General features: G+C 36.7%; 2 protein-coding genes across 7 annotated transcripts in view; both read left to right on the top strand.

The window, feature by feature from the left end:
- The window catches only part of Ten-a (Tenascin accessory), a 505103-nt gene that overhangs the window by 465427 nt on the left and 20256 nt on the right, over positions 1–19420 (top strand). For all 4 annotated transcript variants that reach the window (XM_064132440.1, XM_064132430.1, XM_064132422.1 and 1 more), the window contains 7 exons: positions 7734–7853; positions 8552–9210; positions 10522–10735; positions 12848–13112; positions 17463–17593; positions 17749–17895; positions 18784–18991. In XM_064132440.1, the coding sequence (XP_063988510.1) occupies positions 7734–7853; positions 8552–9210; positions 10522–10735; positions 12848–13112; positions 17463–17593; positions 17749–17895; positions 18784–18991 (1744 nt within the window). The remainder of the gene's footprint in view (positions 1–7733; positions 7854–8551; positions 9211–10521; positions 10736–12847; positions 13113–17462; positions 17594–17748; positions 17896–18783; positions 18992–19420) is intronic.
- On the top strand, positions 13126–16224 carry LOC135168404 (uncharacterized). 3 transcript variants are annotated; one of them, XM_064132537.1, is made up of 5 exons: positions 13126–13423; positions 13545–13713; positions 14230–14492; positions 14677–14801; positions 15048–15063. In XM_064132537.1, the coding sequence occupies exons 1-4, from the start codon at positions 13353–13355 to the stop codon at positions 14684–14686; spliced, it is 513 nt and encodes a 170-aa protein (XP_063988607.1). In that variant the 5' UTR covers positions 13126–13352; the 3' UTR covers positions 14687–14801; positions 15048–15063. The 3 variants fall into 3 exon arrangements, with proteins under 3 accessions (XP_063988607.1, XP_063988615.1, XP_063988623.1); XM_064132545.1 differs by lacking the exon at positions 14677–14801 and having other exon boundaries at positions 15048–16224; XM_064132553.1 differs by lacking the exons at positions 14677–14801; positions 15048–15063 and adding an exon at positions 14057–14120 and having other exon boundaries at positions 14230–14401.

Genomic DNA, 19420 nt, shown 5'->3' on the forward strand with positions numbered 1-19420 from the left:
CTTTCTACCACTTCTACACAGCGATATGCACACACCTTCATGTCCTTAACGTTTCTACATGAGATCCACTCGGGCACGTCACACAGTAGAATGACACAAAAGCAGAAGTTTATAATATTTCCGATGCCAATAGTACGAGTTCAACTGCTATTGATACGCGGGAGTCAATATAAATCTGTCAATATAATTAATTTTATGGGGGGATTTATTTTTATTGGATTAATGGGAATCGAGAGATTTTTTTATTGATGGATTTGGTGGGTTCTGATGGAAGGGATTAGTTATTACGGATGCGTGGACTTTGGTTGTATCACTTTTATTGAAGTTTTTACACGGAAAGAGAACAATATGAGAATTTTTATACTGTGATTCGGGTAAAAGTTACTGTGCTGCATTACAATCCCGGCGCGAACTGCAGACCTGAGAAAAAATACTATGCTGCGTCGTCTAATTTCTTTATCAGCAGAGGAAAACTTCTATATCGACCTCGCGCACATTCAAAGTCTCTAATGTGCTAAGTTCTCGGTGCGGAAATGAAGAATTAAATTGATGCTATCGAGTTTGACAGAGACAGTGAAGTGGAGAAATCCGCATTTTTTACCAAAATTTATTTTTGTTTTTTTCATTCACATTTTCTAGTGAAATTTGATCGGGATCTTCATCTAAAATGTTCCCTATTATGGAAAATATTTGTCTCGAATTGTTCATAAAAACAAGCGCATTGTGTTTATCTTATGACGTTGAAGTATTATACAGTTGATTTACATAACAAACTGATAATTGACTCAGAATATTCTACCATGGATCTCCACGTTTCTATAAGAATGAGAATTTTAAATGGTTCAAGCTATTAATATTCAAATCGACTCACAAAATTGATGCATCAGGTAATGGAAGTACAGAAAACTTTCCGAGAGAACTTCGTATTTTCTAAATAACTCCACATGAATATTCAGTGCTCCGTGGAATATATTGATGCATCAAAATTCACAGATTTTGCTGAAATTATCCTCAGAAAAGAATTACGTACGACTTTAAGCCCTATTTACGTCACAGTATTAAATCCTGACCCGCGTAACCCTATCGTTTGTACATTGAAAGCTTTTGCTGACTTTCCTTTTAATCAAATAAATTATTCTGTTATTATCTCACTCAATTATATCCTTTTAATGATTGCTTTATTGATTGCCCCTCATTGAAGATTTATTATTCAAAACGATATACAAATTCAAAATGCAAATATTATAAATTTGAAACGAGTGGAATAACCCAACGAATAGGCAGACATTGAGCCAAAAAAGAACAATTCCAATTTTGTTTAATACTCTATAAATAATATAATGGAAATTATATTACTAATTTCCATTATCATTTTCCTGTATTATGTATGATATATTGTATATGACATACCATCCTTTATTTATTATACGAGACCGATATTATATCATCACAAATTTGAATTAAAACAATTGAGTTTCTATTCTCTTCTCTTTCGAATTTTTTATCAGCTTTTTTGTGATAAAAATTGCGTAAAAACCATGTTTCCCAAGATAATCCACACGTTGACCCTTTAATACAACGATTTCCCTACAAAACGTTTCGACTTTTGGAACAATATTGCCGATGGCCGTACGCAAATTCTTCCGAACCCCTTCGTGTAAAATTTTTCATGGAGATGGTAATTTTTTCCGTATTATCCTGTAATTACTGCCATGTCCAACATCATAGAGTATGTCATGGTTCTCCATTATATGCCATTTAATACTCTCCGTGCAGAGAGTGTAATGAATAAAGTCGTATATAGTTATGTGTACAAGAAAATGCTTTGAAACTGTAAACTAGTGGATTCAAAATGGTGCTATTTAGCTCTTATGAACGTAGTGTGTTGCATTTCTGTTTGAAAAATCACTTTCTCGAAAAAATATTCAGAAACTAAGGATTATGGTACCTCTAAATAGTCTTGATCTATTCTGGAAATTCTGCAAAAGTTTTTTGCGAGTAGAAATCGCTCAAAATCCTTTGATATTTGCTGGAGAATATCAGTTGTGAAATTAAGTTCATTTCTAATAATGACAAATCTTGCTGAAGAACTGAATCAATTGATGATCGTCAATTTTTTTTTAATTAGAGAAATTTTATTCTGTTAAAACGGAAATGACTCTGCTGATAGCGCAAAAAGTACGGTATCGATTGGGTGAAATTTACCAATCGTTATACAGTGTTCGTGGTTATTGCGATAAAAATTATAAAGCTGGAAGAGTAAAATTATACCATACGTTCAGAATAATTTTTTTACCCTCGAATAAAATTTAATCATCAGATCGTTAAAAAAAAAATGAAATTTCACGCACACTGGGTTATGAATATTCAGGACAGTAACAATGACTGTGCATTAAAATTTTACAAATCATGAACTTTCTAGTTTTCATGAAAATCGAGTCAAATTTGAAAAATTTTCTAAAATTTACATTGTAATATGAATATGTACTTGAAAATGACCTTGCATTTTCCAGGAAATCACAAATTTCATAATTTTCTCTCCCCACATCGTATTCACTTTTCCTCTCCTCCAAATTACGACCATTTGTATTAAATCTTTGAACTTCGGGCACTTTCGATTACTTTCCGAGGAAAATAGAATGAAAATTCCCCCTCCCATTCGATTTCTCCCCGAAATTTTCGATTTTCAATATCAACCGCTCTTCGAATTCCCCTGGGGAACTCCGTTACCGTAAAAATTCGCAAAATCTGTCAAGGAAAATTCTCTCAAAATTTCTTGAAGCACATACTCCCATTTTTATGAACTTTCTCGGTAGAAATGAGATGGCGACAGCTTATGATCGATTTAGTTAAACTCGCAGGGTAATTTATATGGAAAATTTATCTCCGTATACTCTCCAAGAAGAGCGTTTTGAGGAACCATCGGAGCCAATCCATCTAATTAAAAAACTATAAATTTCCCGTCAACAATATCTCGAGCCCCACAACCCCATTTTATTTTCAAGCACGATCCTTCAATACTCCAGTATCGCGAAAACGTGCATCGAAATCGAACGATGTAGCATAAAGCCCACCTCATCCCCACCGTAGAATGATCCTCAGCAATATCGTATCAATGTTTCAAAATGCCAGAACTGCCAGATAGTTTCTACCCAGTCCCTCACTTTACTCCACTTCCATCCTATGATACACAGGCCGGATGAGTTCTCCAGAATACGAGGAAAAGATGGTACGTTGCAGAGACGGAGGATAATCCTGACGATAATCCTGCGAATATAACCCAGGAATTTGAGTTCTGGCATCGATCCTCACTGGTGATATAATTGAAAAAGTTCCAGTGGCTCCCGTCTTACTCCGTTGCATCCCACACTCATCTACCCCTTTCCCCTCTTTACTCTTATCGCATTTCTCATCAGACCATTGTATATCTGTATACAGATTGTAACTCTAGTGTGGCTCCATCCGTTGCACTCCCACTGGCTTCCATTCTCCCACTTTTTTTTATTGATGACGCTCACCGGAAGCCCCATTGCATCGCCAGCGATTTCGAATTTCGGCGCGATCTAAAAATTTCGTGATTCACCCGCTTCATGAGAAGGACGCCACCCGTTTTAGCTTTTATTTTAAAATTTTGGAGGTTAGGGAATGTCTGGGGGCCTGAAAATACGTCGAACGATCTTGATTTTTTATTTAATTGGTTGATTAACGGTTCATATGGTCCCTGGATTATGGATTTTTTTTTCAACATGTCGGTAAATGCGATTTCAATGTTTTTACTTTTTGGCGATCAACCATTAGACATTTTTTTAGTATTTTTAGTATTGGTTTTTTTGAATTGGTCTTTTTACGATTTGTATTTGCAAACTATTTTGATGCGTAAAAATTCTGAGAAGTTTAGGGTATGATGTCTATGCTCTGTTTTCTTGGGTCTAAAAAGAAGTGCATGAGTGGGACCATTGTTAATGTGAGTCATCAGGTCCAGGGTGTTGTAGCTCTTTTTAGTTAGTTTCTCTAAGGAAATAAACCAGGTTGTGCCTTCCGGTCGTACAGAATAAAAGAGAATAAAATAACATTCACAGGTTTGAATCATTACTATCATTTAATCAGAACTATCCCATCCCATTTCTAATAGTCAAATAATCGATGGATGAGGATGAAGTTGACTACCGTCTTATAACAGAAAAATAATTAGGGAAATTTGGGACTTTGTTGAAAATGGATGGGATAAGTCAATTGAATAGGGAGCACCATTGCATGCTGAGCCTGGCTCTGATAGAAGCGGTGACAACTTTGTTTATTTACCATTCAAATACTCAATAAATGAATTTAAAAAAATGGAAAATGTAAAAAATAAAAGGGAAAATTGTGACCCAAATCCAATTATATTTGTTTAAGCCATGTGTTGTATTTGATTTCATTTATTTCTCTTTTATTTTTCAACTGATTTTTTTTAACGTCTACTTTTATAAAAAAAATATCGTTATTTGCGTGGCGATATTTTACGGTGGCAATGCAATTCGCTTCAATATCAAATATCACTATTTTCGGGTTTCACATATCCGAATCAAGCGCTTGAGCCACAGTATTGCAACCTTCATTGCCGGACCTGAAACGTGCGCGTAGTGGTAAGCTCCAGTACGTGGCAATAGCGTACTCAGTTTAGTTCATACGATGCATTAACCATAAGCTGGTGGCCGATGGTAACCCAACAAATCTTTTGACACCTAGCAACACTGATCGACGTATTTGAAAAACGATAAAACAGATGATAAACTGTTTTTCCGGCTCTGAATGTCATAAATGCAGAAATTTTTTATTGGTTTACGGTGATGGAACCCATACATATGATTATCACACTTTCATGTAAATATTTTTCAACATATTTACATACTTCTCCTATCTATTTAAAGTCTGTTGCGTTGGGAGTTTTGTTTTACCACTTTGCTACTGAATTTTTGCAATTTAAACATTCGATTTTATTTTTTTCCTGAAAAAGTTTACTTTTTAAATTCCTCAAATTACGTGGCATCTTTAACCCTCAGAAGGGTGACTTTGACCAAAGAAATTCTCTCCCGGTACCATCTACTTCTCTAATTTCCGGTTCTCTTGAAAAATTCTCTAATACCTCAAGCATTGCATTTGTATCGAATTTGTCGTCAGTCGATTTTGATCGGGGATGATGAGGAGGACGAGATGTTGGCGGGCCGGGGGGGGGGGGTGGACCAGCGGGTTGACGAGGTGGTTATACCCTGTGACGATAACGCTAGATTGCGAGATACCAATGGCTTGAGGCACCCTTGGGCGAACCACCGAATAAGGTCATTCACAGTCCACTGCAACTCAATTTCAACGATAGTTACATAACGACTGGACATAGCACACGGATATTCCCCGTGGGGGGAGGGAATGATCGTGCTGTGGATTTCTGCGAACCGATATATAACGTCCATGTTGAAAAGCGAATGAGGACATGGTGGAAGGGTTTGTGGTCCCACTATCTTAGCGAATGGGGTTTTTTTTATTTCACTTAATGCTCGAGTTCGTTCCATTTCCTCCGACATGGCGCGAGTTTGGAGAGAATCCTCATTCTTACTTCTGGAGGAAAGTTTTCTACCCAGGGAAGTTCACCACGTTGGTAAACATGAAATATCAAAGCCCGGAAGTTTTTTGGGAATGTGAAGGTGATGTGTGTGTTTTGAATTCAGTGGTGAAGGTGAAATTTCATATTCAAGGGATGAATTACCCCGGCATTTGGGAGAATAAAATCTAGTGAGAGGGTTTTGGGAAATGGGAAAAGTTCTTTCGAGTGAGGTAATCAATTTCATAGGCAGTCAAAAACTACTAAAATTATGGAATTATGAATTTTGGATTTATTTTTTCGTCAAGTAATTGGTCAGTTTTTAGGAAAAGCTCTATAAAAATAGTATTTTCATTTAATGGGGTCGGAAAATTAATGCAAGGTTGTGTTTATGGGAATTTTTAATGAATTATATGATTGAGTGAAGTGATAAATGTGGAGGTTTTATTTTTTTTTTATTTATAAAGTCCAAGTGGATGTACTGCTCATATTAAATGCGCTGAAACAGGAATGAATGTTAGAAATTCTGATGAGACTGTCAATTTTAATGAATTTTCAAAGCTGGAGGGCACATAAATCTTGGAGAAATTTATTCTACTTCCAGTGGAAAGGATATTGGCAGAATCATAAATTGTAAGTTATTGTAAATGTTCAGTAGGTGAATTCCTAATATTATTCATAAATTTAAATAACTACTAATTAACTAATTATTCTACTATTTTCCAAACTTCAGTGAAACTAATCAATTTAGTTGAACAACATTTTGTCACAAAACTATTAAATGACAGTTCATACGAATTTCGTGACTGAAAAATAAACATTGAGTTGTGCTTCGCGAACTCCTCCAATCCAATAAAATTCCGAATGCCTCATTTCAATACAAATAAAACCGATCTAATCATCATAACCCAAAGAGAACTCAACTCATAAAAGTCCATCATTCTCTGTATCACGAAAATAAAATCCCCTTGATAGTCAATTCGACCAAACGTGGAATTAGTTCATCACTCTCGTAATTCCCCTCTCGTTTTACATTCTCCATTCTCTCATTCAAACAGACTATTACATAAATGTAATAAAATCAAATTGAATCGAGTGAAAAAATTTATTCAGTCCCACTGATGGAAGTGAAATGGAAATAGAGTGCAGAGAAAAAAAAACTTCGAGACAAACGGAAAAAAGAAAGATAAATGCTGAGTAAAAAACGAGTCAGTCAGGCAAATGGCGCTCGAGATTGACAATTTTATCGCGTAAAAATTTTCCAAATGGTCCAGTGAGAAATAATTGAAACAGTCGGATTCTCACGCGTCGACTGAAATGTGTAGCTTTATTTCACGAATTGTATGCTTCGCAAAATTCACGAGTACAGTGGGGTGATTTTTGTTTTTATTTCCTCGTGGGGTTTTTCCACTCTTCAGTATTGGCGGCAAACGATACTGTACACAATGACCTTCTTTTGGTGGGTTTGAACGATTGGATTTTTCGATTGACTGAAGTGTCAAGTCCAAATGATTTTTTTTAGTCGAGGGCTTTGGTTAGAGTCAAAAAGGAGGACCGGGACTGGCGGGTCCAGACGTTTTTGAGTGGAAGAGACGGTCTTTCACGTCACAATCCATTAGTATAAGGACTAATCTCCGGAATTATCTTTACTTAGTCATTTAAGACGTGTTCTGGGATGCATCAGTTTTCCCCAGTCACTCGACGAACGGTGAAATTCGATATGATTGGGGGGAACATCTGATTTTTAAAATATTTTTTCCTGTCATTAACTATTTTACATTTTTACTTTACGGCCAAATTGGGTTTAGATTCGTAAATCAGTCTTTCAAATATTCAAAAATAAATTTGGGATCTTTTTTATCAGTTGCATCTGCAAATTTTTTAGACGTAAAACGTCGCGTACAGTTCGATAACATCTGAGTTGATGTTTTAATCTTGAGGAGATTGACGAGATTGGAGGCATAAACCAGAGATAATTTTCTTGATTCAACCCTTTCAAATGACTAATAGTTTCATCACGATGGATGTACGGAATATTCACGTATTCGGTGGCTTTGATACTTAAAATAAACCCTGTGAGATCGTCTAAACATATGGCCTCAATGATCCCTCGACGAGATAACCATCCCCTTTAATCACTAATTTATATTTACAGCCGTGAGCTCCATGCGACCAATCGACAACGCCAACTGCATCCTAGATCAAGATGTGAGAACAGTAACTCATGAGAACACCAACATTCATGATCCCATATCCACTCAGATGCCAACTGAAGGTGAGTGAGATGTCACAAATTATGATCGATATCTGCTCAATTTTCGAGGTTTTTACAAATTTCTGAGAAACAGTTGATAAGATGGACGTGTAATATACATATACATTCTACATTACTCATCAAGAAGCCATCGTATCACTAATCTATTTATGACCACCAGATCAATAATGAAGTAAAACGAGATAATTCAGTTCTGACCTCTGACCAGTTTCCGCTCAATATCTGAACATCTAGGAGAGATAGAAAAATTTTTATCTGAACATTTTTTCTGGAGAAAATTGAAAGCTACAACAAATGTCATGATAAAAATTTCCCTATCTCTGTTAAATTCCCAGATATCGCTCAAAAATTCGACTCACAGATAACTTCACTTACCTCCTTTTAGAACCTCACTACTGAAATAATGTAAATTATATTTTTGCCGCAAGAAAAATTTAATTTAGAAAAAATCATCTCCATCCAACACAATGAACAAATTTGATAATTACAGAAAACTATTCAACCACTCTGGAAATATATGAGTCTCCGTTCCCATCTCATTTCCAATTTTCCTCTCCAGAAATGCGATCTCGCAAAGATATCAAATTTTCTCAACAAAAGCATTTCAATGCATTTTGCTGTACGTTACATCCACAAAAAGAGTCCCAGGAAACCCAATCTCCCCGAATAGACTAAAGAATGTCATTCTCGTATTCCAGAATCACTGCCAACGAGTACAGCAGAGCACTCAAGTGCATCTGACAGTAGTGAGCAACAGAGTGACCCGCAGACCCAGCAATCAGCCCAACAATGGCCCGCTGTTCTCGAATTACAAGCATACAATGTTGCACATTCAGTTGTTATACCGGCATATCACTTCTGGAACTCAGAATTCCATAACAAACAGCCAGCCTTCATAAGGCTCAATCTTACGTTACCCTGGGGTGCCAACTTTGCTGTATACGGTAGACGAAATGTTGCACCGAGTGTAACGCAGTACGACTTTGTTAAATTTGTACGTGGTGGTAGAGTTGATCAAAGATTGAAACGTGAAGTTGTACCTGGGGCTGTTAGCTTCATGGAGGAATCAGTCCTACATTCTGAGGATATCGATGTGAATCATGAGAACGATGGAACAGTTTACGAACATGTGCTGCTGAAGAGAACAATACACGAACCAATGTTGGTTAATGTTAGTTTACTTCAATATCTCGATACTGGTAGATGGTTCCTGTCTGTTTATAATGACGAACTTCAGCCGTACAAAGTTACCTTAATTATCACTGAAGCCGAAGGCGTCTCCACAACTTGTCCAAACGACTGCTCAGGGAGAGGATCGTGTTACTTGGGCAAATGCGACTGCATGGATGGCTATCAGGTGTGTTATTTCATACCTCAAGAATTACTCATTTGTGGATTACGTTACACTGCTGGAAAAAAACATTAAATGTTGGGGGGAGTTGGTTATTGATTTTTGAGTTAATGAGACCGAATTCGCGCTGTAACGATGAATATCTTGATTGTATAGTAAATAGTTTACAAGTGATAGTAGTACATTTAATATTATAATTTCTTTATTTTATTATTGGTACGAGGAAGAAACGTTTGTACTCTCCAGATTTCACTAGAAAATAAGAAACTGTTTACGAAGACCAAAAGAATATTCGTCCCATAATGAACGAACTCCGTTCTTTCTTCCTATAAAATAATTATTTAGGTTTATATGAACTGTGTGGAGACTCTCTGGAGCCTTCTATACCGATTCGTTTTTATAACCACTATTCTCTCCGAAAATAATTCTACGAATACATCTGTAGGATCAATATCAAATTAAAAGGATAAGTGATTAATTTATTTTACAAAGGGTTACAGAATATCATAAAATCACACAGTAAAAATTATCTTAGGAGGATGAGACGAATATCCTCACGCGTCCGCGGTCAGGTCACAACTTAAACTGAAAACACACTAAACTCATACCGCAGCTCACACCCGAAAATGCCCTGTCTTCTGTCCTTTTCTTTTATTGCGCGTTTTCTTCACTGAGTCCTTAAACAATACAGGGTCTGTCCCATGAGTGATCCCACATGGCTGGACAACACTCACCATTGTCCTACAAAAAATCCTCAAAACTCGAAATACAGCTAACATAAATCTGTCATACCCGACACACACATCTCCTTTTCCTTGCATTCCTTATTTTGAACAAACAAATAAAATACATTAAAGTCTTAGCGTCTAAACAAATCTTAACGTCCACTAGAGTCACATTCTTCCACACGTGCACAAACATCTAATAACAAAGAGTTCACTCATTCATTGTTCATTAATCTCACACATTCCACACATCTAAATACTCCAACAGCTTTCTCTGATGACAATCTTATTACTCTCGAGCATGACATGTTCCATAGAACGTTAAATAAAATCCCTTAATGATTTTTGATTTTTCAAGATACTACATTCAACCGGAAAATTCACGCAAAACTTTTCACCCGTATTAAATAAACAATCTCTTATACATTCAAATAATCATTCCATGTGACTCACCCCTTGTTAACGTCCTCAATGCCCTGTAATGGAATTGAAAAACAAAATTTTCCATCAATGTAACAAAAAATCGTAGAATGAAATTTCCTTTTATTTAATTTCGTTCCTCTTTTTTATCACGTCTTGTTACACTCCACAGGGAGCCGATTGCAGTAAAAGTGTCTGTCCGGTGCTCTGTTCATCCCATGGACAGTATGGAGGTGGTGTCTGTCACTGTGAGGAAGGCTGGAAGGGTGCCGAGTGCGATATTCCGCTTGGTGATTGCCAAGTCCCCGATTGCAATCAGCACGGACAGTGCGTGAGGGGCTCTTGTGTCTGTAACCCCGGATGGAAGGGACAGTTCTGTGAAGAACGTGAGTAACATTCACTGGATATTCTATTTTCGGGAAGTTTCCCTGACTAGCGAAAGCGAGGTGATGAAGAGGAAAAAAAATGAATGAGTCTCGGGGTTAATTAAAAGAATTACCTTTTTCCCTCGATTAATTTTTTTAATCCCACCGATAGTCCCTGGACATTGAATTGACGAGATTGATGGTCCATCGATGGGCCTTCACTTGCTGTACCGTCGCTGTGAGATCTATTCCCGCACCGGATATCATTCCGCCACAATTTGGCCCCGAGACATCATTAATTATCTCATAACTCAAGCGCACGTCCTGTCTCGTCGTCGTCGTTTTTCCCACTTGTACTGAGATTTCTTCGGTGAATAACGCCGTGTAGATTCAAAAGATATTATGAGTAAAGGGATAACTGCAGCCACAAGGGTATACGCCGTTGCTGTAGCACAGTTGTTGTCTCTGTGCAACGTGAAACCTATAATTAATGCTTTTGGCTAAGTGGAGAGGGCTTTTGCTGGTAACGTTGAATTTACATATGGCTACATGGATATCCAGGATTTTCCACCTTCAATTACCATAAATATTCCGTAAATTCTCCTCATACGTATCACTGTTCCTCGGATGTTATCCAGAAGTCACTTTTTACTGGTACCTATGACCCCGAAAATGGTCCCTGCATCATAGTTTATCGATTCTATACAAAGGGAGAGAAAAATCGCAGAGAAATTACTGTGAGGGGCACTAGAATCGAGATGAAAAATACTAGAATACTGGAATGTGTTAGAAAATTTGTAGGTTTATCATTTTTTAAAGTTTCAATGAAAAATTGTTAAAAATCATTTCAAAATTCCCATCTAGATCAGTTTATTTTACCGTGCCTTTCTTCATTTTTTACTGTGCCGCACAGCAATTTATGGTCGACTGTTTCATGATTGGTTAACGATGAGCGCCGAATATATCCGATTACTGCCGACGTTCAGCTCCGTCATAGGACCTGTTGCATTAGCTATTTAACGTCCATCTCTTCGTCGCCCATTAGACTTTGAATTGTTATGAGACCGATGTAGAAGTTTTTCTAAGCCTCATTTTTCTCAGACCACAATTTGTGCCGAGATTCAAAGGCGTCACAGTAATTTTCATCGGTATCACACTATAGCAATTCACAGATTTTTTCTCTCCGTGCAGGATCCATGACAATGACGAGAAATTAATGGCACAGATACAACGATATACCAGAATTACCTACTGAGCCCTCTTCAACTTTACCTAAGAGATACTTTGATAATAAGTTTAATTCATGTCACTGACAGATTTAGAAATTGTGCGCTCAAGAGGGAGAGAAAACACACGGGTTTGTGGCTCAGTCATAATTTAAAAAGTTGGCCCATTCATTCGACTCGAGACCTCTCTGTAATCAGCATGAGCACCGGCTCCAACGGCTCTACAGCACGAATACTCAGCCGTGACAGCAACTTTTCCAGTTATCTAACTGTATGAAACCCCACCACCCCCATCCCCCACCACCTCCTTACAATCCGATGGAATAGGTTCTTGTGGCTCGGCTTCTCGGGGATGTAACATATTTTCAAATAGGAATTTTAATTTTTATGTTGTGAACTTTTCCTACTTCTCATGAGACATATTAACCCAAAATATACTACACCGTCAAGTTTCAGTAGAAGAAGTTACTTTTGAAGGGATTAAAATGAAGGAAGATGTTTGGCTTTCTCACTTGGGGAAACATAAATGAGAAACTTTGCCAGGATATGATCACTGCGGATCATGTGTAAAGAAATTTTTGGATTGTTAATTACGGAAGTTTTGGGCAAATTGTGGTGGAGTTTATCCAGATTTGAGATCAATAAAAGCTATTGATTTGCAATTTAAACTCCATTCATAATAATTTGTTTGATGTAGATAGAAATGGAAGGAGAGATTTTAATGAAAGAAGGAATACGAAGATATTCGAAAGGGAAGGATTATAATTCGTAACAATATTTTATATGTCAGTGCAGTTGTCTCTCAATATAAAATACCCCATCATCTTGTGACATTCTCGGTCGCTCTCTGGAGATTCTGGAAAAATCTCTTTACGTCGTTTCATAAAAATATTTTCATTTTTCACAGCTGACTGTCGCGATCCATCCTGCAGTAGTCATGGGGCCTGTGTTGCTGGAAAATGTTACTGCAAAGCCGGTTGGCAAGGAGAGAGATGTGATCAGGTGGACCAAAGAGTATACAAGTGTCTTCCAGGATGTTCTGAACATGGCTCCTATGATTTAGAAACTGCTCAGTGCATATGCGACGATCACTGGACCGGTCTCGACTGCTCTCAGCCCAGATGTGCACTTCAATGCGGTCCACATGGCTCCTGTGAGCAGGGCCAATGCAAGTTAGTATCAATGTCCTATTATAAAAAGGAGACCCGTGTACAGATCGATATCGATATTTCTCGAAGAAATATCTCGAAAATGCGTAAGCGTAAGACAGAAACCGAAGCGACATCTGTCGATTATATTAGTCGCACATTGGGCTGGAACAAATGAACCGGTAAAAACCATCACATTTGGCAACGTGTTTGAGTGTTTTTATCCTATTATAAAAAGGAGATAATTTATAATCGTGAAACATCATGACATCTCCACCTATTAAATATACGACCAACAGAGCCATTGATCATTTCAATGTTGCAGCTACACTCATGTAAGTATTCCTATTATTATTTTTAAAAAATGAACATATTTCAAAAATTTATTATGCATTCAATCATCATAACCTATCATTGACACGTGTTCGGAGAGTAATTTCATTTTTTTTTTCTTAGGAAAATCATCGGCTACGTCGACTGCATTGAAGGCCTGAGAGAGTTGCCAAAGTCTCCATCTAAGTGGATTTACAAGTGCATTTTAAATAACAATGATGGCAGAAGGGTTCGCATACTTTGCTCGGGGGATGATGCTCTCAAATACAAGGATGAGATCAAGATGTATCAGGTACAGGTGATTTCCATTAAAAAAGAAAAAAAGTGAAATTGTCACATATAATACCACAAGAGTGGTAGGGTACCTAGAGGGAAATACTCGATAATGTTGAAGCTCGAGTGGTATTCAGGAGATTATTTTTCCTATCCAAATTTCGGCAAAGAGAATTGTGCCATGAAATGAAGAGAGGTTTATTTGGTTAAGTTATCGTTTGTTTTTTTTATATATAGCCTACCCGCAGAATTATGAAAAAATTATCGCATATAATACCACAAGAGCTCCGAAATTATCGAATATTTCCCGATAGGTTCGTTGCAAATAAATGAACGTAAGAACGTACGTTATTTATTTGTAGGGAACCTTGAGGGAAAAAAAATATCAACGAATAAATAACATAAATGCCCAGTTCAGTTTTCTAGGTCAGTTTTCTGTTTTGGAAACAAAATGAATATCTATATGAATATCTATGCGAATATCTGTATGAATATCTATGAGAATATATGAAAAATTTGAAATTTTACTTTTTAGATAATAAAAATCACTGGAGGGATTATTAAAGCGGCCAATCCACAGTATCGGCGATCAACGGACACTGTGAGCGACAAAGAATTTCAATTTGCACGTAGGAGCACTTTCGACATCTTTGGCACATTTAACATTACGAATGGAGCTGACAATGGAAGGTCGAAGGTCATCTCATATAAAAAATTGAGATGGAGAACGTTTGTGCTGCTCGCGGGCCAGTCCAGATCACTGGATGGCTCAAAGAGCCATTCAGAAGCATTACCACGGTAAGTGGTTCGAGTTATGGATCTGGCATGTTTTGTACAAGGGTTCATCGCATGACCATTCATGTGGTAACATACATCCCGAGAGAAGATTTGATCGAGGGAATCAAAATGACCATTAAAGGTCGAGTTGATTGTCGTGGGGATGGTTTTGTTCTGAATATTAACAGCATGGATGACATTGCAGTCCTGACTGAGGATGTAGCCCTCAATGAAGATGAGTTGGATGATGCTGTCGAAGCACCTCCTCTCATTCTCAAACGAGGGGCAGCTGAATCTGCATCTGGAGAGGCGATGGACGTCGCGAATAAGGTACTTTTTTTTATTAATGGTTATGGTTATCCAAATTTAATTACTTTTAATTTTTCACTATTCTCCCTTCAATGCAAGAGAATATTGCAATATTTTCATCTAATGTTGGCTTAGTTTCAAGCAGAATTCAGTATAATATTTTCATTAGAACATTAATAAAAAAAATTTTCTATGGAAATATAAATGAAAATGCATTGAATCATTCATTAAACAGTTATTAAGAACAGATAATCTTTTTTGTTTCAGAAACTGAAAGCTGAATAGCTTTAATGACGGGCTATTTACTCTGGAAGTTCAATTGCAAAATTGAAAATTTTTTCTATAACAAGTTCTAAACTGTTATTTTTTCACACAAAAATTGAGTTCTATAACAAGTTTAACACTGTTATTTTTTTACGCAAAAATTGAATTCTATAACAAGTTTAATACTGTTATTTTTTTACACAAAAATGAAACATTGACAAGCTTGAGCTCTTTAAGAATCTGATTTTTTACTTTTAAAGACTGCCAACTTCATAGCAGTAACGTTAATACTCATTTAGCTTTAACAACCAAAACAGATGGAATTATAATAATCTATTCATGAACATTAGTATTTATTCAGAATTTATTTCAATATATGGCCCTGTTTTTGAAGAAAAAGTATTACTAAACATTTGTATTTTTTATATATAACAGAGAAAACTGAAGACTAATTAATTTTATGATTAAAGTAGATAAAGCTCTCCGGAATCACAGATAAGTGATACAAAGGATGTATTCATGTTAATGTTTGTTCATAGTTCTTAACATATGTTGTAATGTCAATTATAATTGTTGGAACATTATTTTTGTTTTCATTTCAAAATCCGTCCCACTCCTGTAAATGTTTATTGAACGCAAGTGGCATAGGTTTGGAGTTAATGGTTTCATTAATAAAAATTTAAAACGCGATTTTTTTGCAGACATTCAGTTTGAACCTTCCCTACGGTTGTAAGTCGCAGGTATACACCTTAGTGCGGCAACAATGTCTCCTGCACTACTACTCACGAAAAAAAATTCGCAAGCAGCGATGTTCTTGGTTATGTGAAGGGAATAAATAATCTCAATCGCATAATTTGATGTTCACAAATAATTAGAAAATCTTTAATTATTAGATTAGATTATTATGAGACTAAGAACGCCCTCTTCCTGACTTGACTGATTGCTGTCGCTATTATAGCTAAATCTCGAATTTGCGGAAATGTTCTCGATTCTGTATACCGTATGCTGCCTCGCACTGTATAGTATATGCAATCTTAGAGCAATCGAAATATATTAAGATTTTCCCAATTGTCTTTTTCCATGAGTTTTAATTTTAACTTCGAAGATAGAATAAGAGCATTCATTTTCTAGAGTTTTCAATTCTTATGATTTGGAAAAGATGGCGCGTGCGTAGCACGCGCGGACGATCTCGTTTCATAAAAGCCAAATGTCATCTCTCCGGGGAGAGAAATAGTCAGTAAAAAGTACCAGAAAAGAAACGTAAAAATTACGAATCCAAGGGTAATCCGGATGCGAAGTAAAATTCAATAAAAATTATAAATTTGAGGTGAAATTTTACGTTTCTGTCCTATAAACTTTACGTAGGGTTCCGTAAAAATGACTCATCTGTCTCATGACTCAGGGGGAGGAGGATTTTACGTACCTGCTTTTTTTTATAGCAAAGAAAATTAATAAGGAATGAGCAAAAACCTGAGGATATACGAATAATCAATAGAAGTAAATTTTTTTAATTGCCATTTAGAAACAATATGCAAAAATAATAATATCGAACACAAGTTAACATGAATAACTCATCTTAATTATATATTTTGACGCGGCGAGTCATAGGGTGCTGCTCATCTCGCGTAGACTAAATCATCCTCATTATAGTTAACTGAACTGTAAAAAACTCAAAACAAAAAAAGAGACCAATTAACGACTGCACTTGAAAGATCGCAGGTATTGGAGACAAGTCAAACACAAGACACATGACAAACAGTTTCTTGCTACACAAGAGAATGGAGGATGAGAATGTTTGATAAAGCCAGCAATAGGATTGTGTTTCAACTTAGAATATAATTATTGCTGCATAAAAGAGTTTAAATTGTACTCATAATTTAGCACTCGATCCGTCATTATAACTTCAATTTTTAATTTATTCAAACGTTTCCTGACACCCCGCAAAATCCGATTTCCCGCCAACAGCCCCAGCGATGTTTTCCCCCTCCACCTAGATAACCTGACAATGCATGAGTCGCGAGTCTCGCCCGCTCATGAAAATTTCCGCATCCTAGGCCGTAAAAATCCCCCACCAGTTCCGTAAAAAATATGCAGTGTCCAGAAATTTCCAGCTAAATTTTCCTCGTTCCGAGTAAATTACGTGTCCTTTTCGTACTATTTCCGTGACAGTCCAGAATATTTCCTGATGGTTACAGAACTATTATTTTCTGTTCCTCCAAAAACTACCAAAGAATACCATCCCCTTATGGATCACGTGACCAGTTCCGTCATTTTTACCGACTATTTCTCTCTGTGATCCGAACATCGGATTTTACCCGATAAATACAACCGGACGTCTGCAGATTTCACTAAAATTATCTCAGAACCATCTCATTCTTACTCCATGATTTATCCACGACCTTTGAATTCTTTTTTCAGATGCCACGACGGTTGGACGGGCACCAAATGCGATCAGAAACCGTGCGATTCCCGCTGTGCTGAGCATGGACAGTGCAAAAACGGCACTTGTGTCTGCAGCCAAGGCTGGAATGGCCGCCATTGTACTCTGAGTGAGTGTATAAAGGCATTTTAGAGTATTATAAAGTTCAACATGCGAATGGCAGTCACTATTATCAACTCGTGGTTACAGTTTACTGCATTGAATATATTCATTGGCATCGTAACTCTCGATATACTCATGATTTGTTTTGCTTTATTTTTCTAGCTGGTTGTGAGAATGGTTGCAGTAGACATGGACGATGTACACTTCATGATGGCGAATGGAAGTGCGATTGTGCAATTGGATGGGCCGGCAGGGATTGCAGTATTGGACTTGAGATGGAATGCAGTGATCAACTTGATAATGACAATGGTATATGTGTTTGTTGTTACAATGGTATCATTTCAACGAATAGTGATATTCATTTGAATTGAGGGAATTTATCTGTTTGATATTTACTTTGCTGATTCAACCTTGCTGACATTTGAAAGCTAATGGAGTTCGTTGGTATTCAATTGAAGGGAAATATCACCTTTAAACGTAAACGCGCTGGTATTTTTTTCAGCACTTGACAGTCAGTGTTTGAATGAACAATTGAATTAACAATTTCGGTTCAAGTGTTTATCCCTTGGAGATCGGCATCCTCAGGGAGTAGTGATGAGACAATACATTTTTTGCTATTTTTTTTATCAAGTGCTTAGGGTCATCATGTGGTAATGGGTCAGAAACTGTTGAGGCTCACAGAGACTTTCATATTCATTGCATTCTAGTCTAGAAAATAGTTCATTAATGGTTTTAGTAGAGTTTAATTGATAAGGTGAGCTAAATGTGGGAGATGATTCGTGAGAAACGGATAAAAACAGGGCAATATCAAAGAGGAATCCGTTAATCAATTCGAGCTTGAAAAATTTTAATAATAAAATCATCGCGAATTATCGGAAGTCCTAAAGTCATAGGATATCAAATGGAGCGTCTAGTCTTTGATTACAAAAGACAAGCATCTCACTGGAGAAAAATGAGTCAAAGTATTTGGATTTCCTGAACCAGCAAAAATAATGAAATACAGTCTGAAATTAATTAATTAACAAGCTCCTTGAGTTTATTTGTTACTTCAAGCGTAGTTCCCCGTTTATAGTGATCCTTTATATTTATTTAACGATCTCCGTCTGGCAGATATCACAGCAAGACAAAGACCCCATTAAATTAATCTCTCTGACAAGAATCTTCATGCAGTCATCTACAATGTCAATTTATTCATAGATGGTATGGTGGATTGCTTCGATAGCGAATGTTGTTCTCATCCAACGTGCGCCAAACACCTCATGTGTCTGGTCAGTAGTGATCCTGTTGAAGTTCTCTTCCGTAAACAGCCACCGAGTGTAACAGCCTCATTTTATCAACGAGTAAAGTTCCTCATCGAGGAGAACAGTGTCCAGAGTTACGCCCACACAGACGAATACGGTGAAAGGTAGGATCGACTATTCACATTAATTCAGATTAAAAGTAATAACACGAGTAAGGAAATAAGTAGGAAAATAATTTACAATGAAAAGCTTTTTTTTAATCGAGGGATTAAGTAGGTAATAATGCTATGCTCAGAAACATCTTGTGCTCTAGGAGTTGACGGTTTTAATTCTGGGAGAAATTTACATAGTTCTCCTTCAAGCCCAACCCAATTCCTTGAAACGTTTCTTTAAAGAATTTAAAAAAAAAAACCTCGCGTTTATGTTGTTAAAACTACTTTGGAACAGTTAAATGTTCGAGACACGCGACGTTTTACGACGAATAATACCTGATAATTCATGGGATATTAACAAGATAATCAAATTATGCCGTCGTTTATACGTGACTCAAAGCACTCACAACGGGAATACGAGAATAAAATTTTATTGTAAAA

The sequence above is a fragment of the Diachasmimorpha longicaudata genome, chromosome 1, assembly GCF_034640455.1.
Source record: "Diachasmimorpha longicaudata isolate KC_UGA_2023 chromosome 1, iyDiaLong2, whole genome shotgun sequence".
In the NCBI taxonomy this organism is placed as follows: Eukaryota; Metazoa; Arthropoda; class Insecta; order Hymenoptera; family Braconidae; genus Diachasmimorpha; species Diachasmimorpha longicaudata.